Source organism: Macrosteles quadrilineatus, unplaced genomic scaffold (assembly GCF_028750875.1).
Source record: "Macrosteles quadrilineatus isolate MER2022 unplaced genomic scaffold, UCM_ALF_1.0 Scaffold_3__2_contigs__length_128488019, whole genome shotgun sequence".
Lineage (NCBI taxonomy): Eukaryota > Metazoa > Arthropoda > Insecta > Hemiptera > Cicadellidae > Macrosteles > Macrosteles quadrilineatus.
Genome location: NW_026542596.1, coordinates 76633688 through 76657275, shown reverse-complemented (window position 1 = coordinate 76657275; position 23588 = coordinate 76633688). Strand labels below are relative to the sequence as shown.

General features: G+C 34.2%; 1 protein-coding gene across 1 annotated transcript; it reads right to left on the bottom strand.

Moving 5' to 3' along the window:
- Positions 1 to 1649: 1649 nt before the first annotated feature.
- Positions 1650 to 22882, bottom strand: LOC128990623 (calaxin). The gene is made up of 5 exons (XM_054413094.1): positions 22851 to 22882; positions 14320 to 14600; positions 6403 to 6526; positions 3959 to 4212; positions 1650 to 2070 (listed from the first exon to the last, which is right to left on the bottom strand). Exons 2-5 carry the CDS (start codon positions 14580 to 14582, stop codon positions 1848 to 1850), a joined length of 864 nt encoding a protein of 287 aa, XP_054269069.1. The 5' UTR covers positions 14583 to 14600; positions 22851 to 22882; the 3' UTR covers positions 1650 to 1847.
- Between the last annotated feature and the right edge of the window lie 706 nt (positions 22883 to 23588).

Genomic DNA, 23588 nt, shown 5'->3' with positions numbered 1-23588 from the left:
AGTTAATTGCGAAAAAATCTCAATTGTAGGATTTAATTTTATAAAACTCTGGTTTTGTAATATTAGTAGAGTAGGATAGCAAAATAAATTATATTATCTAGGCTGTAGAGGTAATAATGAATACTTATTTAAAAAAATGAACCATCACTTACTGTATAATGTAGTGTGAACAGGGCTTAGTTGTATTTAGTTTTAAGACTCTAACGATAAATATCTTCTATAACTTCTCAAGAAGAGTTTGAAATTATTCAAATAACTTTAGAAGGATTAATCCAAGTACGATTGTTGGCAATAGGTTGTTAACAAAAAATCTGTCAAAAAACTCTCTCATAGTAAATTCCACTGTACAAGACGAATGTTTTCTTTTAGAGAATTTCGTTAAGGACCATAAGATTATCATGGTAGTTAGGTAGAGTCTTATAATTTATTTTCCCATTTAAAGATACAGTAAAGTTATTCAAAATTATTGGACTTGCCAAAATAGGAAGTGTGAAATGTGATAGGGAAATTAAAAAAACAAATATTTATTTTCAGGTATGATTTATTTCTTTTCTTTTAACCATACCAAAAACAGATCCAATGTAATCCTCAATCTATGATGTAAATCCAGTATTTTTAACAGGCTACTAAAATTCACTTTTTAATAAAAAAAGACTTAAACTAAAACTGTTTTTTAGGAACAAACTTACATGTTCATCTTATTCGATAGCATCGTATTATTATATGAAATTTGTTTTTACACAAGACTTGATAAAACAATATTTTGTTTTATGTAATTTTATTTTTACGTCCATTCAGCACTTATAGTGCACCTATTTTTTGGGTGTAAGTATATATTAATTGTTTTAGAATGTCGTGAAATTTTGTACCAGTAGAGTGATAGTTTTTAAAGTTTTATCAAATAATTTGGGCCTTGATAATAAACTAGCTTCACCCAACCTAATTAAGGAGATTTCCTCATCGACTAGTTGTAGCTCTTCTCAGAACGAACGTAGCACACATCCTCTCCTCATTCAGCCTCTTCAGCAACACTTCTTATCCTCTTCAAAATCTTTGCAATACATCATAATCAAATTTAACCCCTAAAGTGGTTTGAATACCTAAATTTAAGTAATTCAACTCGTTGTTTTATGTCACAACCAGTTCAACGCCATAGAGACATCTTCAGGTGTGCAAGGATTTGTAGATGACCCACCGAGTTGAAAACCGGCTAACAGTAATCCGGATGCTAACATCCATCAATATAAAAAAAAATCCACTAATACTTTTAGCACTCCCTAATACGTCTTTAAAATCTGTTGCTTGCCACTTAAGTTCATCCCATAGCTTCTTCTGATCACCTTAAGATCACCTGACAACCCTTCAAATCGTTCTACCTTCTCCAAAACATTCTCCATTGCCTATTCAGCATCACCACCAAATCACTTAGATTCACATCCTCCCATTACCATAATATTTTTAACGATCTCTTCATTCCCTCATATTCTTGTATTTTTCCCCAGTAAATTATCATAACCTCCCCATGCTTCATTGTCTTCTCGTTACTTTCTGAACCTGATTTCCTCAATCTTATCATGGCATCTACCATGATTTTTTACATATTTTTCTCATATTGTCTCTCCTTCATTACAATGAATGTACATTCTGAACAAGCTTTCTTGATTTCCTAAAGCTATAGTGGCCTCAATCCAATAATTCTTTAGGCCTCCCACTTCTTCGCCGCTCTATTTCACACCTTCTTAAGACATCATTAGCTTTTCATTCATTCCAACCATGGACTTCAGCACTTCATCCTTTATCATCACTCTACCCTCTCGTCTTCAGCAAATCCTCAGCACGTCCTCCACTCAACACTGCAGTGTAGACAAGAACGTTTGACATGCTGTGTCCGCGGGCAGACATTGCCCGAAAGCCTCCAGCAGAAGAGGTTCTTCGGTCACCGCAGTCTTGAAGTCCTGGAAGGAGATCTTGCCGTCCCGGTCGTAGTCCATCTTCCGGAGAGCGAGCTCTACCAGGTCTCTGACTCCTTCGTCCGGGTCCTCGTCCTGGGGACTCTTCACGAGACTGTTCCTGTGGAAATAACCGGAAGTGAAAAAGTAAACTTTTGTGGAGGATATGTATGTAACCAATTTGTGTAAACACTAAAAAAATAAATAAGAGGAGGTTGAATATGGAGAAATCCAAGAGAGAATAGTCGTATTTATTTCAATCTAGAAACATAATGTACTTAAATGATATGAGAAAACATAATTCATATTGATTGATTTATTAGAGTAAAATGCATTTAGCCATTGATACAGTGTTAACTAGGTCTTATCATTATCATGAACAAATAGAGTAACTACACGACACTCCTAGCGGTGGATGCCAGAACTTATGCTATCTGCAGCACTGCTGTCGGTCTATATTTAATTCTATTTGTCTATGGTATTATCATCCCATTCCAGGGTGGCTTTACATATATAATATACGGAGAATAAATACGATGCTAAAATTTGTTAAGAGAATCCGTTTATAAATTAAGGAGGAATCACATTTCTCACATAGTGTAAATAAACAATATCCGCAGTCATTGGGTAACATCATTGCTAATTAGCTAAAACAATAACTGTTTTAATTTTTATATACCCAATGGGTACGGATATTGTTTTGTTGAGTATCGTTAGAATTTTGATAAAATCTTCCACATAATAAATATTAATGCTAAAATTGTGTTTGTACAGGTAGCATCCATGTTATTTAAGTAAAAAATTTAAATATGGCCGCCATTTTGAAAGTAAACATAAAGATTTGAGTAATTTTCAATAAATTATAATAGTATTTCAATTTATCTTTAACCTGTTTAGTATTTTTTAAGAGAGTATACAACTTCCCTTAAAATATTTCGCCAACGTAAACGAACAGCGAAGCGATTAGGTTATTTTTATCCTTAGATCCGATGAGGGTAGATTATTAACTAATTAGTGTTGAGTAAAGATCTCGCAAATCTGATAAATGGGCAAATTGATGTTTACGTAGTTTATCTATGATGAAATCTTGTTTTGACACGGATAACGATATGCCAGAGTATGTTTTGACGCTTTCTCGTTTTCGCTTGTAGTCGTTCCCAACAAAATATCCTAAAGTCAAAAGGTGATCCTCAATTTTTTTCTGATTAATATTTTTGTGCATATGCGAATGGGTTCTGATATAAAGTAAATGTGCATTTTAATTTTTCATTGTAGGCACACTTTAGCGCACTTTATAATCTTAAAAACTTAGCAGTCACACCCATCGATATATAAACGCAATTTGTTGTGTTTATACATTGATGGCATTGGTAGCACCACGTCCAAAGCCGCTGCCTCTTGCACGACGTCCAATAGCTCCGCACTGTCCGACATTAAGAGCACGTGTACACCGTGAGTACTGTTTTACCGTTTGTAGTGCATACTAACCTAACCTAGCTTAACCTAACCTAATTTAACCTAATTTAACCTAACCTTACCTAACCTTACCGCGGGAGCTCTGGACGTCGTACAACTGCGCTGAGCTATTGGACGTTGTACAACAGACAGCGGCTTTGGACGTGGTGCTATTGCTATGTTTTTAAGAGTATAAAGAGAACTGTTGAACGACGACCAACCCCATGAAGTCCAAAGCCCGTAGAAAGACTATGATTCTTGCAGTAACTGTACTTTTGGTCATCGTGAGATTTGGACGTCGTATAACAGTCGAATAGTTTATATTGAACGTCATGAGACAGCTCAAAAATTATATTTTGGACGTCGTGCAACACTCCCTACATAGGCAACTCGATAAGCTCAAAGAATGACTCAATGTATTGATTAGAAGCAAAATAGCATTTGATATTATTCTATGACACAACAAGGTCCATTGGAAAAATTCCTGTATATTTTAAAATTGCTCTAAGTAATCACTTTCCTTAAGCATATCATAAGTGCAATAGTAAACTGACCTCAGCAAGTGGAACATCTCCTCTCTGCTGATGAACCCGTCGCTGTTAAGGTCGTAGACGAAGAAGGCGAAGGCCGTCTTCTCGTCGTGAGAGCCTCGCAGGAAGCCTGAGAGTCCACAGACCCACTCCTCCAGGCGGATGACTCCTACATTGCAGCGGTCGAAGGCGCAGAAGATGCGGTCCATGAGGACCTCCTCGGTGACCACGTCGAAGGTGTTGTGCAGCAGTTCGCGGAACACCATGCGGTCCAGGCCCTGGAACAGAGGGTGTAATATGTCTTTAATGGAAATGACGACCATACGAAGGTAGGTATTTTAAGTTTGGAGATAAGTATAGGATGGTTGGGACGATCCTGTAGTCTAGCTAGACTCAGGACAATGACAACTCAGAGACCTACCTAGTAGGACCGAACCACATTTTTGCCTTGTAATTAACGGATTGGTCTAATTATCAGGATAGTACTGTGGATAGCCGTACTCTCTGGTGCGGACGTTAATCCACACCAGGGATCGCATCCACAGTGCATGCCTATAAATATCTACAATTCGTGACCTCCGAGTATACTGCTCCTTTAATCTATGGTAAAATTAAGCGATTACCAAGTTATAAAGCCTTAAAGCACGAATACGAACTATTGTGTGTTTAACTACCAAAGTTATTATGTGATGTAGTTTGGCTGTGGGATAAACTCCCCTTCAGTATATTGACCTTAACTTATAATTAACTTGCTAAACTTTTTAACTTATTGCTGAGGAAATTGGCTTTCAGACTAGGCCGAGACTAATAAAGTCTTATAGCATGCCGGTAAATTGTAACTGTAATAGCTTTGTATCCATCTTCAGTATTGTTTCGGTATCTGATTTAAAAAACAATTTTAAAATTGCTTCGTTAACCCGATTTTCGCCATTTTGTATTTTTTTACAAAGATTTTTTTTTTATTATTTGAACTTACTCGCCTTGTGTTCGAAAACTCGACCAAAAGTATGTATTGTGCAAACTTCCATATTTTTCCCCACGCTGTAAATAGATCATGTGACTGGAATTTCTTCCATTTGATTTTATTTTCTGTTTATATTTTTTTTTTTGTAATTTCGTCACCAAAATGGCAACCCATAAGGCCCATGTAAATTTTTATTGATTTTAAATTTGTTGTGCTAATTTTTGTGCTTATTTTTGAGCATATTTTGATTTATTTATGGATTCTGCACATCTACAGGCAAATATATTTCTAACAGTATGCGTAGATTATCTCTGCGATGCTTGTCTATTAATATATACAATTAGCCCCATGTTAAATCTACATAAGAAAAGTTAAATTTCCATTATTGACCCAATTAACATAAATATTCTCAAAGTACAAATACAACCTGCACATATAGGACCGATAACCTTTCTTTCGGTCGAACCCACGTGTAATTCGGTGCAGTGGTATCGGTCAGGCTAGCTGTCATAAGCTTTAAATGTTGGCCCCATGTTAAATCTCTATAAGAAACATTTATTTTTACATTGGTTCCTAGAGGTAATCCCTTGATCGAAAATTCAACCAAAAATAATAAATGTACAGACTTCTCTGTTTTCACCCCACACTGTAAATACAACATGTGATTGGAATTGTGTGGATTTTCTGTTTATATTTTGTTGTTTATTTTTTCACCAGCATGGCAATCCACAAGGCCCATGTTAATTTTTAAAGTTACAAATTCATTTTTATTTTTGAGCGTATCTTTATTTATAAAGGGGTTCTGCACATCTGCAGGAAAATATCTTTCATTCGGTACCAACCGCGTGTAATTCGGCCCAGTAGTATGGCCAGGTTAGCTGTCGTAAGTTTGGCAAAGGTTTTTTAATATAAGATTTCTCCAACTGATCATTATGAAACCTCGTATGTATGTTCAGATAGAAGGATCCTGTGCAATAAAAAGCTATCTTGATACACTTCAAAATGTTAAAAAGGCGGCCATTAAAAAGAAATTCTAAGGAATGGATGGTTTTATAAAAAAAATCAAGTATACTTTTATTTAGCAATTATAATTTTCTATTAAACGACACAAAGTTCAATAAGATCGAATAAAGAATAACTGAAATAACTAGATTTTTAGTTGTAAAATTGTGTAAAACAATGCTAAGCTAGCAGAATTGCCGTGCATTTCACCACTAAAAACCGTGATTTAAAAGTTATTTTGGATTTTTTTCAAATTTGTAAATTTTAAAAAAATTGTAAAATTAAGCTATCAACATTTGACTGGAAAAACACATTATTTCCTTTGTTGTAGCAGCAAACCTAAGTACTTATTAAAATTTATCTTATTTAAATATGAATAAATCTGTCGATTTTAATGGAATGTTTGAGTGAAAATCAATCCAGGCCAATGGATCTGCAGGTTCGGTGCGTTAGGGGTATTTTTCTTTTGAGGATTGCATGTTACTGGAACCTCTGGCAGTACCTCGCCTTTGACGATGCTAGGCTGCATGGACGGGAGGTTGGAGGTGACGGCAGGCACGGGTCCGTTCAGGGTGTGTGACTCAAGCAGCTTCTTGTAAACCTTGCTGAGGGCTTCTATCTCTTGTCTGAAACAAGCCATAACAAATCACAATTGATATTCCCTTTGAAAGACAAGAGTCGGTTTGCTAATGCAACTAGTACATATTGTTACCTATCACCGATTATAGTTTGTTTCTGAAGGTCGAGAGAACAAACAGAGGTTGACAACGCAAGATCTAGACCACTTATTTCATAGGTATAGGTGTAATCTTATACAAAAATATCATGAATGTTCGCATACCTAAAACGGGGTAGACACTTAACGAAAAAAGGATCGAGTTTAATTTCATCATTGGTGTTATGAATGAATGACCAAATTAAACTCGATTATTCGTCAAGTGTCTACGCCAGTGTTTTCAAAGGGAAATCCCACAATTTTTCAAGCGATAAACCAAGTCCCTCAAATGTTTTTGGATGTGCCAGGGATCAAACTCATTTCTCTCAGGGACCCCCACACGCTTATGATCATGGTTTTCATTAACTTATTTTAGCGTAGATTTCGCGAGTTGTGATTTCCTCTTTCGTTATAATACCAGAGGGAAAATGATTATTTAAAAACGAATTGTAACTTTAACAATCGGTTAAAATACGTATAAAGTTGATTAAAGAACAAGAAACAATTAAAATTACGTGGGCAGGACAGAACTAACCGTAAAATTGTCTTCATAAGAAGTACTACAAAAAGAGCTTACTAACAATAGTTGTTCTGAAAACCGAAAATTTATCAGAGAAACTCTAGCTAAAAAAAACATTTGCATTTATTTATCATTAAATGGATGGTAAATTTATTGTATTAAGGCGCTACCTACGTATTATTTGACCAGGACAAATCAAGACTTAACTTAACTATCTGTAAGGCGACTAGTAAGTATTGCTTCTTGTTTTCACATTAAAATTAGAAAATTCATTTACAACCGGTATACATTTAACCTATACCACATTTAATTAACTTTAAAGTGTTAGGTGTTTAAAGTGTTTAAGTGTTTAAGTGTTTAAGTGTTTAAAGTTAAGAATTGGAATAATCCCAAGTCTATGTATACAGTGTGCTATAAGTCCCGGAACGGTTTAATAAAATAATTAGACTTGGTATATCAATAATAGCCATAAATGTCTACTTTTTAAGCTATTATCACTTTTTTTAACCCTTCCTTTTTATTATTTTTTATTTGACAACCCACGAGGAATAAGACAAAATTCCTAAATAACAGCATTAGATCGAGTTTGGTATCACATTTAGTTAGTAGAACACATTACTGCAAATTCGAATTTAAAAGGACCACTGAGTAAAAAAATGACAGCTGTTCAAAAATTCATTGAATTTGCATTGCTATTATACGCTTCCTCCTCAGAGGAGCGACCGCGAGAATTCGGAAGAAAATAATAGGTCGATATGCACATCAAATTAAACACAGAAAATTAAATACAGCAAATGTGAGCTCAATAGAACAACTCAGAATAAACGGTATCAGCATTCTGACACATACTTTCTCCCATAAATGAGAGCCGCTCCAAGATTCAAAATGGCAGCTTCAAGAAATATATTTTAACAGCTGCCATTTTTGACTCAATTGTTTGTTTGAGTTCGGGTTTGCAGCAATGTGTTCTTCTAACTAATGTGTTCTTATTTACCAAAATTGACCTATGCTGCTATTTAAGAATTTTGACTGACTCATCGTGGGCTGTCCCCATTAAGGGATAAAAAAGTGATAGTACAGTAGCTTAAAAGAGTAAAACATTAATGGCTTTTATTGATATACCAAGTTTCATTACTTTATCTATATTGGTAAACATACTAAACCATTTCAGGACTTTTTTTATTACACTTTATATGCTATCCCTAAATGAAATATCTTTGTAAATAAACAGGTTTGGGTAAAACAAAAATAAACTTTAAGAAGGAAAAGTTTTAATAATTGTAAAAGGTATCTCTATTTATTTATGAAGAATTCTAATCGGTTGTTGAAGGAATATCAGACTCGACAACAAAGGTATATTTAACTAAATTATACACATTTATCCGAGGCAATAGTAACCGAGGTAGCGGAGCAGTCGGGACAGAACATTAAAGTTGAGATTTATGTTTATGGGCAAGCTAATCAATGGTTAGTCAAACGCGATGTATACCGTATAAGTTGCAGCTGTTTCACCGACACAACCTGGAATATGTTATTTATTAATCTAAAATTAAATCAGTCAGAAAATCGTTCCTAAAATGGTCAACGCTGCTACTGAATATGAACGATTTCCTTCGCACTAAATTTATATACGTACTTTTGAACTATTTACTGCTTTACAGTCTTTAGTATTCTGTTCATATACAAATAATTTGAAAATGTGCCTGAAAAAGATTGTTTACATAATAATTTCAAATTGCTGGTTACCTGAAATGGTTGCTTAATCTACATTTTCACTAAAACAAACTGCAATATAATGCATATTTTACAAGGCATTTGGTTCCTAACATTTAAGAAAGATGAAGGAATTCTGTTAAGTTTTCCAAGGAGTAGTTAAACCATCTCAATTTGTTATCATACTAATAATTTTCTTTTTTGACTAAATGAAAATGATATTAAAATAATTCACACTTTAAGCTTAAGTTGGGGGTTTTTCGAACCATAACAGTTCGTAAACATATTTTTAATCATGTAGCTGTTGGCCCGTCATAACAGGGTCATCATTTATATCCATTCAATTCGTAAAAGCAAAATGTAAATAATTAATTTCGCATTCTTGAAGAATTGCAAACAAAAAATTATGATGCACGTGAAGCTTTAATGTTAGATACAGTTGTTGTCAAAACTGATTCTTACCGTTAAACCAAGAACCAAACCACGAATATAATGTGATGTAATGGTCAATGGAAATCTTTATCCATGTAGATTTCAAAATAAGTTAGAAAGTTAGATTTTTTTCAAGATTTGTGGCAGTATTGGGTTTGCCGGTATGCATAATCTGATAATACGAAACATGTGTTAAATGGAATTTAACAGCTGATTGTTGTATTGTTGTTACATTGATTTTCTTTGCTTTCATGTTGTTGTTCACAACAACATAAGTTTAAGTTGCATTTAAGTTTAAAGTGTGTTCCTTACATTAGGTGTGTTTCTAAAGTTATGTGCTTAATCTGTACCAATAAGTTATTATTGAGTATACTGGAGTATGCGAATTTCATAAACGTTATTTAACCACCTCTGTTTCTTGTGAAATGATAAGGGTAAAATGATACGGTACAACTAACACATATCGACCAACATTAAAGGAATGTATACTGCAGTTCCTATTTTATAAGCTGTCAGTTTAACAAATTTCAGCTATAAGCATTTACTACTGTTGTCTTGTAAGGCTGTTTGTTGTCAAGATGAGTTATACAGGGTTTATCGTGTCACTGGCACAAAACTACCCCCCTTACAACCACCCCTCCCCCCCCCCGGAGGGTGATCTATGTCGATACATGTTCACTTGTGTAAACCAATCTATAACTTACAATCGGCTGTAATAGTGTCCCTTGCATGGTACCTTTACAATCTGTCACCACCTTAGAGAATTATGTGGATTTCGGTTATATATTTTTATTTGTTTCTTTAATCTGCTGTTGGTTTAAGTCAGTGTGTTAACAGACGTTGTTAATGTGTTGGACCTGAAGTACGGATTTGTTTAAATATTTTATCAAGTTTTAGCAAGACTTGTTGATGGACAGGTGCTTAATCCCCGCCAATTTAGTTAAATTTTTAACGTGTTATTTATTTACAGGATACATTAGTTGTCAAATCCAACATAAAGGTGAATTCAAATAAAATAACCCAGGAAACCCACAGATTAAGCGAATTTCTATATAGTTGGCCAATTTAATTAATACGACATAATTTACCTTTATGGTATTTTTTATTCTACTAATTTTTTAATATTTTAAAGGTACACATTCTCAAATGTATTATCTGAACAGATGAAAGCTATATATAGTGTAGAGAGACTGCCGAGACAAACCAAGGGCCCACTGCAAAAACGACAAACCCAGGTAGATCTCAGGTTACACAGACTGTTGTTTTGTACCAATGTTGCGTGATCTACTTTGTTTATGTCCCCAGCCCAGCACGCCACTAGTGATACTTGTGTTTATATAAGCAACAATGCAGCCACGTGTATACATCCCACGGTTTTACCTTTTATTATTATTGTTTTAAGTTGGTACAAGCGTAATAAATGATTATAAATCACACTACGGGACCATAGCAGCAATTCTTGTTTTTATCTGGTACAAACTGTTAAATACACACTTTTTACACATTTAGTCACGGTCTTCCCCTAACACAATACATTTCAACACTGCATTACCATTGTAACCTTAAAATCAATAAACATACATACACGCAATGTTTACATAGGCTGCTTATAGAAACACTGTAGCAGTACTTAAATTAGAAAATTACTGGATCTTTGACTGCCTGAGGGGCAGAGCATGAGTAATTTTGGACCTTTTGGCTTCAAAATGAATCCTCGACAGCAATGCTACCTTTTTCCTAGATCGAGATATTTCGTGGGGACCAATTCGCTTACAGAATTAAATATACTAGAGGTCGTCCCGTGGTCGAAAACTAGATATCATCATACTTTTATAAAAAGTAGGAGCGAAAACTCCTAACGGCATTCGCCTAGATTGATGATTGCAATCTTTCTTGTCTTAGGATTTGTGAGTGTATGTCGTGTGGTGGTGGTATTCTACACCGTTATAATATTTGACTAAAATTTTTTGTTCATGATAATTTTGCTTTATAAAAAATCTTAACTAATTTCAAAGAGGTCAACATTTTTTCTTATTTTTAAAACGTTTTTATTAGCTCGCTTTCTTGTCCGGTACAAATTTTGAAATCAATTGTATACTAACTTCCCGACGAGCTAGAGACTTGAAACTTGAAACATGGCTCACAAATGGAAGACAATGCAATATTATATCATTTAATTTTCATATTTCCCTTGGGCTTCTTTTTTATTAAATTGCTTTCTTGCAAATTTTGATACTTCCCGATGAGCTAGAGACTTGAAATTTGAAACATAGCTCATAAATGGATGACAATACAATATTATATAATTTAATTTTCATATTTCCCTTGGACTACGCCCCAAGGGCTTGTTTTTATTAGCTCACTTTCCTACAAATTTTGATATCAATTTTAAACGAAGTTTCCAATGAGCTAGAAACTTGAAACTTGAAACATAGCTCACAAATGGATGACAATGCAATATTATATAATTTAATTTTCATATTTCCCTTGGGCTACGCCCCTTTGGCTTCCAAATTTTCCATGTTTACATTTTAAAAGAATGTAAACATATAAATTAATTTAAGTCAGCTGTAAATACTTAAATGTGGCAGTTAGAAGAGCAGAGGTTAAGGTACAGGTTCTGCTCCCGAGATATTCTAAAAATATAAAACAATCATTTCAAAGTAAAGATAAAACATCTGATTACAGATAATAAGGTTTTGGGTTTTGGTTATGCATTAAGAAGCTATATAAAATATATTTAACATATTTACACATTAGACTAAAGACATAAGACTAAAAACTAGATAATAATTTATAAATAAAAATACTTTTTAAAAATAACACGTTTTTAAACGCACTAAAAAGTATAAAATAATTTATAAAATTTTGAGAGAATAAATACTTGTAAGATTTAAAACGAAAAACGTGGGGCGCATGCAATAGATCATAATAGTTCAATAGGTGAAATTAACTGTAAATCAGCATGCGCCCCACGATTTTCATTTTAAATCTTACAAGTATTTATTCTCTCAACATTTTGTAAATTATTTTATACTTTTTAGTGCGTTTAAAAACGTGTTATTTTAAAAAATATTTTTATTTATAAATTATTAAGGATATTCGTGCAGCTGTTTGATTGAGCAATTTTAATAGAGGTAAACAACCTGTTGTCTGATTTCCAAGATTCTTACGATTATTTAAAAAAATAAATGTTCTACAGTTCGAATTGTAAACCTTCCTTAAATGCACTTATCGTATCCTTTTGTAGTCAATTTCAAATAAACACAAAACTAATAATACCCTACACAGCCAACTTTGATTGATTAAACTGTTTGAACCCAGTTATCAATTGTCAGCGATTGCCCATTGTCAATTGCCCATTAATTAAGATTGCTTTCTAGAATCAACAAAGAATGTCTGAGACTAACTACATGAATGTTTGAATGCTGTCTTTCAATACCAACGTTAAAAAATTCCATTACAATAAATCATATAAGAATATTGGGGAATAATAAAATTGTTTTTAAGCCAAATTAATGTTAAAAGATGGGGTAAAATTCCAAACACACAGATTAGATGATGGTAAAAAAAGAATTCTGGTCAACAATGCAAGAAGAAAGATCTGGTATAACATTGAATTGATTTCTTAACATACAACAATATGGAACGTCACTCAGCAAAACAACACATGACATGTAACGAACTAGGGGTTGGTTTCCAATAGCTCCACATCTTATTTTCCCTATGATATGATAAATATGCTAAAAATATATGTGTAGGGAAAAATAAAGTAACATGGTCTGTTGATTTTCACGTGGTAAGGATTGCACACACATAAACAAATATGCTTGTATAGAAGACCTAATAAATTATAGATTTTTTACATGAAAAAAGATTTTGGTATGTTTAAATGGATTTCCAGAGTCTACCCAAAGAAAACAGCTAAATAGTATAAATTATTGTTTAAAGCATTGGAAATGCAGAAAATATAAAATAAGCTTATTTAATGTGCTAAAATTTCGGCAATTGACCTGTATAAGCTTTTCCCCAAAAATTATTCAGGAAGTAAATTAAATTCAAGGAATAACAATCTTAGTAAGAGGAAATCACTTTGTTACGTCTTATTTATGTAAAACTAAATAATTAGTTTAGAGACGTATGTCATGGAGATATTTAAATTATATTTTGGCATAACAAAATTTTTAGGATTGTCGATCTGTTTTACTTGACAGATACCTATACAAGATAAAGGTAAGATCTATACAAAATCGTATCTAAATATATAAAAGGCAAAGCCCGCACTGACTGACTCACTCACTCACTCACTCATCACTAATTCTCCCATTTCCCATTTACCTAGGAGGCTGGAATTCGGTACACCGATTCTTTGGACATTAAATAGGAAAACCAAGTAGTTTTTATTCTGATCGGGCTTTCGGGCTCGGCCCCAGTGGCTCTGGAGTTTCCCATGTTAACCTTATGATTTTTCATATTTAAAAGGAATTTCTTAACAGCTGTTTCAATTAAACAAGTTGGTTCTGTTCTATGATGTTCAATAGCATTAAAGTTACAAGGATTGCCAGCAGGGTGCAGCACTATTATTTTTTTAAATTTATGACTACAGCCAATTTACAACCAAAAGGTGAGTGAGCGTAGCGAACGAACTTCAACCTGGAAGCGAGTTAGCGTAGCGAACGATCTAACCTGCAGGCATGTGAGCGGAGCGAACGAGCTCCAACCTAAAGGTGAGTGAGCGTAGCAAACGAACTTCAACCAGGACGTGATTGAGCCATGCGAACGAGCTGACTTATAAAGTTAAACGGGGCAAAGCCCGCGGGTACAGCTAGTTTTTAAATAAACCTGCAACTTAGTACTCTATTTTAACCTTCAGTATCTAATAGTCAGTGCTTTTAACTGCAAGAAAACTGTTACCGGTTGTCTGTTCGATGAGAAGATTATCAACTATCAGTTTGTGTTTATTAAAAAAATAATAATAAAGGTGAGCAACACTTTTTATTTATTTTTTACAGAATAATATAAGAATATTTAGCAATTACCTGGAGAAGTGAGTCTGTTTCTTGAGGTGGTCAAGCACTTTAGCACTTGTCTGTTTGCTGTTAAGTGCTTGTTGTCTCGGGGTCTTGTCGTCCCCCATCTTGCGAGGTTTGCGGCCCGTGCCTTGCTGCTGGGGGTGGCCAGGAGACTGCTGAGGGCGGCGAGGAGAGCTTGGGGGCGGCTGGGAGGTGGAGGGGCCGCGCGACCCTCTCCGACCCCCCAAAAACAGCGTGACGCTCTTGAGGAGCGCACCTCCCCCCTTCATGTCTGCGGGATCCACGCTCTGCACAGAGCAGTTGCATGGTTAAGTCACCAAGCACTATAGAGACTAGATGCATGGGTAAGTCACTAACTCGTAAGAATAGTTACATGAGCAAATAACCCCTCAGCAGAAACCATATACATGGGTAAGTCTCTAATTCTGAATATACCAGTTACATTCACATGGATAAGTCACCAAGTTATACAGACTAGCTACATGGGTAAGTCACTAACTCTCGTCAGAATAGTTACATGGGCAAATGACACCCCTGCATGAACCAGATACTACACGGGCAAGTCGCTAATTCTTAACGAACGGGTTCATCTTACTTCTCAGTGTATCAACCAAATACTGTATGTGTATACAGTTAAAGCACAGTTAAATTCCAAAAAACTCTATCCAACATTGGGATTGGGAAACAAACGTCAAACACAACATTATAATCATCTTTAGTTTGGTGAAAGCTTTTCCATCAGTCCCCTGACCACATTGTCGTTTTTCCTGATTTTTCGAACCGTTGAAAAAACAATGAAAGAAACAATGGTTCTCATTTACTCAATAACGATCAAAATTTAGGATAATGTTAAGAATAGATAAGAACATCACTCCTACACATCAGGGTGGGTATTTTTCAGGAAGATGAGGTAATTAAGGCTTAGATGACAGCACGAATGACACAACTGACAGAACAGAAACTATGTGGATCATAAACATACCCCCGCCGCAGCAAACCTGCGGACTAAGCGAATTTCCATTTGCCTGATTTGATTTTAATTTGAATCCATTTAAAAACATTAGGTTTAACAAGTACCTAGGTTTGCTGCTATGGGAAGGGTAATAAAGTGTTATTTGAATTAAAATTAATAGCTCAGTGTAAAATAAATAAATTTGCAAAGTTTGGTCAAAATATATCCATAAACAAGCAAACTATAAACAGTTTACTTATTCTCCTTAAGGATAACATGGGGATTTTAAATTTACAATTTCTTGAATTTTATCCATACCTAACTAATAATTGGAAATAAACACTTCAATATAGTAAATTATTTGTTTTAAGCTCTTTAAAAATATTTAAAGAGAAATTGGGAAATTTTATGTTATGAGGGTAAAAAATCAGAAAACCCAATTTTTACCTTATAACACCCCGTTCCCATAGTCCGATCATGCTGGTTTTTGAACTCGTTCAAGTTTATTCCACCCTACACCTCTAAGCTAAATGTCATAAAAATCTGATAAAAATTACTCAAGCTATCGCGTTTACGGATGTATATATATCTATATAAATAAAATTAGAGTTTTGTCTGTACATTGCTTAGAATAATGAACTTTTTGGTTATTTTTACATTTCATAGGTCAGAGAAACCGAATCAAACCTTATCTCAATTTCTGTCTGTCTGTCTGTCTGTCTGTCTGTCTGTCTATCTGTCATTCTCTTGGTAACGCTAAAATACGCACTTTATTACAACTACTCCTCAATAACTATAGCACTGTCCCGCCTGAAACTTATTTTCCAAATACTATACATATATGAGATGGTTTTAGACGTATTTCATCGAATATGAGACAGTTAGATATTTAACAGTAAACCCTTGAAAATCAAGTTTTTGTCGATTTTTGACGTGGAATTTCTGGAAGCCCATGTTAACCTTATGAGAAATGAAATTATTGAATCTTAACAGCTGTTTCAATTAAACAAGTTGGTTCTGTTCTGTGATGTTCAATAGCATTAAAGTTACAAGGATTACCAACAGGGTGCAGCACTAGCACTATTATTTCTTTTACATTTATGACAACAGCTAATTTGCAACCTGGAGGCGAGTGAGCGTAGCGAACGAGCTAACCTGAAGGCAAGTGAGCGTAGCGAACGAGCTAACCTGAAGGCAAGTGAGCGTAGCGAACGAGCTAACCTGAAGGAAAGTGAGCGCAGCGAACGAGCTCCAACATACAGGTGAGTGAGCGTAGCGAACGAACTTCAACCAGGACGTGATTGAGCCATGCAAACGAGATCAGATAGTAAAAATAAAAGTAAGCCTACCGTTATAGGATCGACCGGCAGACACAGAGGTAATTTAACCTTTTATTGATTGTCATACCGATCCGGAACAACAAAAAACAACATAAAATGAAGCTATGTATAATAGTTTGGCCAGCATATCTTAAAATATGCAAACCAACTGCTGTTCTTTATATAAGAAGGTTTCAACTGAATATTATAAGATCCCCGTGCGTAGAACGGGTACACAGCTAGTATATATATACAGGGTGAATTTTAAATGAGTTCCCCCCCTACTTTTTTCTACATTTCTTAAGATATCATCTCCGGACCACATCAGATCATTGTTGAGTAGTAAGTACTTCATTTTGACTGGGTATACATTTTTGGCCGCCATCTTGGATCCGCCATATTGGAAACAAAGTTTTTTTTTCAAATGTAAAGGTAGGGTTGTGACCCATTATTTCAAAATAGAATTTTACGCTGATTACAATGCCGCAATTAGTTTTTAAAAATCTTGATCCGTTCTAAAGTTATGAGGACTTTTTATAACTTTATTTTTAGCGCATATTTACATTGTGCATTTACAAACTAAGACCATAATCTCAAAATAGTGCTAGATAAAGATAAGTATACACCACCATTCATTGCCGACATATTTTCACTTGGTAATGACGGATGTAGTTTTTTCAGCCACCATCTTGGATCCGGCATTTTGAAATGTGATCAATTAATTTTAATATGAAGGTGGTGTTGTGACCCATCATTTTGAGCTACCTTTTTATGCTGAACTCAATGCCGCAATCCGTTTTACATTTTGCATCTTTGGTTTTTGAAATATTGAAATTTTAAATAAGACTATTTTAATATTTCATCAAGACAGCTTGATAACCAAAAACGGATTGCAGCATTGAGTCCAGTATAAAAAAGTAGTTCAAAATGATGGGTCACAACACCACCTTCATATTTAAATTAATTGATCACATTTCAAAATGCCGGATCCAAGATGGCGGCTGAAAAAACTACATCCGTCATTACCAAGTGAAAATATGTCGGCAATGAATGGTGGTGTATACTTATCTTTATCTAGCACTATTTTGAGATTATGGTCTTAGTTTGTAAATGCACAATGTTAAAATGCGCTAAAAATAAAGTTATAAAAAGTCCTCATAACTTTAGAACGGATCAAGATTTTTAAAAATAATTGCGGCATTGTAATCAGCGTAAAATTCTGGTTTGAAATAATGGGTCACAACCCTACCTTTACATTTGAAAAAAAAAACTTTGTATCCAATATGGCGGATCCAAGATGGCGGCCAAAAATGTATACCCAGTCAAAATGAAGTACTTACTACTCAACAATGATCTGACGTCGTCCGGAGATGATATCTTAAGAAATGTAGAAAAAAGTAGGGGGGGAACTCATTTAAAATTCACCCTGTATATATATATACATATAAAAATTTGAACGAATAGTGTTGTTATGCCTCTAAGGACATCCAAATGAAAAAGTATATCGGTCCCGGGTCTAGGTTTTACCGTGCCACCTACGGTAATAGCTACTTTCCTGTAGGGACTGGCCCGTAAAAAGTTTTTATTAATATGTGTACTGTCAAAAAAAGTCCGAAACAGCTGTTGTGGCTATTTGGGTTGATCAGTGACGCCATTTGTTTATGTTTATGATCAATACGGTTTTGTTCTATTATTCATGGAATACAGCTTCGTTACTGTCTACTTTAGACAGGATTATTCCTTAAAAGCCGAATGATCAATGACATCCAAGTCCAGTTTTAAAACATTACAGACTAGCAACAGTGCCCGTTGTGGTTAAATACAAGATATGCATGCACATATTTGTCATCAAGCATCATCATTAATTTATCCAATATATTACTTGACGAAAGAATTTAAATTAGATTTTTTTTTTTTTTACTTCAATTAAAGATGTATTCCAGCAGTTCTAATTACATTACCTTATATGTTTTTGTCTAAAAACCTTTAGTGAAATACCAGCTTTCATTTGAGCTATTGATTATTAAGATCGGACGTACCTAAAGCACTGCTAAATCACGAACACAAATTGTTCAAATAATCAGTTATTTATCATCGATTTTTAGCAAACGATCTTGCTTGCAACCACAACAGTAACTGTCGACTTTGACGGGTTTCACCTAGTAAACCTTAAAAAAAATCAAACTTTTATAATTATCTACACAAATTAGGCTTTCCAATGACCTATTAATTAATAAAATCGGTTCAGTAGAACTGTAGATTTAATTGTACAAAGTTAAACAACAAAATATTTAATTCAGTATTTTCTCACCACTATAAATTGTGAGGTTGCTTAACGTTTTTGCAAATAACTTTAAAACGGTGAGGAAATCGACCAAAGTGGAAGGTGATATGCTGATAGAGAATCAAATTTCCTACAAATCTCTATCATGTATTTCTTGAAAATACCCAATGAAGGCAGCCTGAAGTTCGCTACAAATATAAACTTGGAAATATAAACTTGGAAAAAATGAGTTTTAAATGTGTTATAGTTTATTTTTATTTTTTCACCTCGAATATCTAATAAAATTAAACTTTCAAAATTATTTGCAAATCTACACAAATTAGGCTTTCCAACGACCCATTAAGTAACAAAATCGGTCCGGTAGAAGTCTAGATTTAGTTGTACAAAGTTTAACAAAAATATAGGTATCGAATTCAGTATTTTCTCACCACTATAAATTTGGAGATCACTTAGCTTATTGCCAATATCTTTTAAATGGAGGGAAAATCTACCAAAGTGGATGTGATATTCTGAAAGAGAATAAAGTTTACTACAAATAACTACTATGTATTTCTTGAAAATACTTAACAAAGGCAGCCTAAAGCTGGCTACAAATGGAACCTTAGAAACAGAAACTTAAAAAAGGAGTTTTGAATGTATTTTTTTTATTTTTACTTTTTCACCACAAATATTTAATAAAATCACAATTTTATAATATTTGCAAATCCACATGAGTTAGGCTTTCCAATGACCCATAAATTATCAAAATCGGTCCAGTAGAAGTCTAGATTTAGTTGTACAAAGTTTAACAAAAATATCCCAAACTCAATATTTTCTCATTACTATAAATTCGGAGGCTGCTTAGCTTTTTTGCAAATAACTTTTAAATGGCGAGGAAATTGACTAAAGTGGAAGGTGATATTCTGAAAGAGAATAAAATTGCCTACAAATTGATACCATACACTTTTTGGAAACACTAAAAAAAGGCAGCCAAAAGTCTCACCCAAATAAGTATGAAAAACACCGTTTTCAATGTATTTCTTATGGAAAACATGTTTTTTTGAAATTTTTCACCATAAATCATAACAAAAACAAACTTTCATAATTATTTGCAATTCTACACGAATTAAGCTTTCCAACGACCCATTAATTAAAAAGTCTCACCCAAATAAAATGTATGAAAAACACCGTTTTCAATGTATTTTTTATGGAAAACATGTTTTTTTGAAATTTTTTACCATAAATCATAACAAAAACAAACTTTCATAATTATTTGCAATTCTACACGAATTAAGCTTTCCAACGACCCATTAATTAATAAAATCGATCCAGTAGAACTCTAGATTTAGTTGTACAAAGATTTTTAAAACTGAATTATATATAGAATAGATGTTTTGACTTTCAGGATCGAAACACTGCCAGTTCGAATCATTAATAAGGAAATAGCTGAAGGACAAAACTTCCTTAAAATATATTGTACGAGTAAATTTAAAAATTATGTTTTCCCAATTTGAAATACTTTGGAAGAAAATATCTTAAACTCCATCCAACAGTAACAAAATCAAATTACTGTTTGAACCGTTTATAGAACAGGACGGATCTAAATTATCTCCAAAATGATTGAACTTTTTGCAAATGCTACCCTCCGTGGTTTTATGAGCAGGTTGTTATTTTACCAGGTCCTGTATTTTGTGTTGTGTCGGTTGGTCTTTGGGGAGGATTTATGTTCACAAACAAACCTCCAATGTCGTCTGTTGATTTAATAAACTCTCTGTAGAGCGTGCGCCATGCAAATACCGCCCGCCGAGACTCCCCTATCTGATGGTAGAAAAGGTTGTCACACGTTTTATGTCGTACCCAAAGTCAAGGGAGCATGTCTTACATTCTGGATTTGTATAATACATAACACAGTATGCTGATACAACAATACAAGTCTCTTTTGCAAATTGCATTAAAATTACGAAACAAATATTTTACTTTTGAACAATTCTTTTTGGTTTTAGTACAAGAAATGTTATATTTTAACGGAGATTTGCTTGTTTGTTACGTACAGTGGACATTAGAACAGAAACGAATCATAAAGATAAACCAATTTACGTCACTGGTCATAATCAACGTAAATGTTTTTTATGTAAGCGTTATTTTGTATGTACTATATGTTATTATTTACATGGAACTGTCAAAAACTACCAAACCATATTATGCTGATGTTATTAGTATAGGATTCGGGCCGGTGACATCATTTGTTTATGTGCATTATCCGTACCGTTATTCTTTTTATCACAGTTTTATTTACAATCTGTTCATTTTTCGAACATTCAGCAAATAAATTAAAACAATAATTATTAATAAAACGTTAGTTAGTCTCTGTCCATTGGCAGATCTAACTTAAAATATTTCAATGAAAAAATAAATAAGTAAATAAACAGGAGACAATTAAATTGTTCAAACAAAACGAGAGCTTGGGTCCAAGATATGAATCCTTTTCAGCCTGTATATACTGGTACTAGTTGTCCAAAAGGTTTAGAGCCAGGTGATTGGGGTGATTTTCAAGCTTCTTTAGATATTTTGTACTAAATTTGGTTATTTCCTCTTCAACCGTCGGAATTCCACTGTCCTTGTGAAGGATATTGTTATTAACATACCACGGGGCTTGCAGGATGAACCTTAAAACTTTTGACTGAAATTGTTGGATGATGTTTATGTTCGACATACTGGATGTTCCCCACAGTTGGATTCCATAAGTCCAAATTGGCTTCAGGATTACTTTGTATAGTAGTAATTTATTTGCAATGGTCAATCCTTACCGTATTTGTTATCTATAATATTCATGTATAGTAGTAGTTTTTCATTCTCCTATTTTACTGACAGTAAAAGTTAAAAACAAAGTGAATCGCATGGCATTGATTACAATAGAACATTTCAATATAACACATCATAGCCTTTTCTCAATAATACTGAACGTTAAAATATATAGGCTATACTTCTATAGACCACAGACGACCTAGAACAAACTCAACACTTTCATAAAGCAATGCCATCGAACGAAAGAAAACAAATCAATTATGGTTTCACACTTTTAATAGCCAATTAAAAGTGTGAAACCATAAATAGCACTCTAAGTCTAATTATAAAAATATTCTAGGGCTCTTGCCTCGTCGTGGAAGTGCTTGAGGAAGCCTTCAGACCACCAGGCTCCTCATGTTCTTTTCGTGAATGAAAAGAGAACGCCAACTAAAAAGTTACGGTTGTGCGGGGCGTGATGCTGAATTCCCCGACGTTCCCTCATATTACAGAAGAGAAGTAAGTCTTTTTATGGAGGAAATGCATTTGATTATAATGCCGATATTGCTTACCTAATGTCTTTAGAGGCAACATATACGTGTGTCACATCACAAATTAATCAGGCAAACGCGTGACGTATAGGAGCCTAGATATGACTGATATGAGCCTATATAAGACCAACGGGAGGATCGAGAACATTTACGCTTATTTGTTTTAAGATACCCCTAGAGTAACTTTCAAGTAACTCCATTGTCCCATGGTATTAGGTTTGGAGATTAGATTACTTAAACAATTGTAACTAATTTGAACAGGTACCTATGTTATAAAATACATCCTTTTGATTTTTCTTAGAGCCAATCACTATTCTAAGACGCTTGTAGCTGTACGTTAAAAAGGGAATAAAGTAGTAGTAATTAGTAATACAACTAGTTAAAGATAATTTTTAAAATTTCAATGTTCTTCTAAAAGTTGAAAAGAATAGTCAACATTTACAACTCAACATATCTCTAGAATTTACGTTACAACTTTTAATTTTGTGTGTCTCCTCATCATAAAACTATAGAACAAAAGAAATCCTTCTCCATATCAGGTTAATCAATAGCCCTATGTGACGTTCGTGCATGTATCATGGCATGTGATCAGTGATCAGCATGGTTATCGAATGAAGGCAGAACACTAATAGTAGGATCGATGTAGGTAAGGAGTAATATGTACCTACTTGTGCGTTAGAAGCTCACGCGAGGACCAGGGTGATTAGTGGGTGACGCAAACTGTACTAGACCAGTGGAACTGTTGCTAGGTTACAATATCGAGCAAACTGTCCTCCTACGCTACAAAACATATAACCTGAAAAATATAGGTTGAATAGTATAAAAATAGCACACTGTGTGAATTGAAACTACAGTAGTGCTAACTACAGGAAGGCTTGAGGAGTAATGCTTCGTTAAAAAAAGATATGTTGTATTCGGTTTAGGAATGTTCAAAATAATACATAATGATGTTTATAAATGGGGTCAGTGTTTCCAAACTTCACGTAGAGTACTATACTACAGAGGGTAGCAGTCAAAAAATATGCAAAAAAAATATTTATATATATTGGGGAGTGAGCGAGCTGGTGTAGTGGTTTAGAGCGTGGGACTTCAGTCCCTGTGGTCCCGGGTTCAAATCCCGCCAATTTACCAATGGATTTTATCTAAGTGATAATGCAGCGACCCCTAGGTCTAGCCTGAAGTAATGTTAAAAACAATTCCACGCTCGTGCCTAGCGTCATAGGACAAAAAAAAACTATTGGTAATGTTTAGGGACTAAGTTAGATCATTTACTATACACTTAGCATAGTACATGGCCAATGATCAATCCTTAATATAAAAATATCGCTTTCATGTACAGAATATGCCAAAGTCAGTACTCAGTAACTCAGTAACAAAGAATCGAAGGGAAAGTTCTGTCCTGTCCG

Coding starts and splice junctions, on each gene's coding strand:
- LOC128990623 (XM_054413094.1), bottom strand. CDS start 14,582: ATGAAGGGGGGAGGTGCGCTCCTCAAGAGCGTCACGCTGTTTTTGGGG. Junction 6,527..14,319: donor AAACAGACTCACTTCTCCAG/GTAATTGCTAAA, acceptor GGCTTGTTTCAG/ACAAGAGATAGAAGCCCTCA. Junction 4,213..6,402: donor CTAGCATCGTCAAAGGCGAG/GTACTGCCAGAG, acceptor CCTCTGTTCCAG/GGCCTGGACCGCATGGTGTT.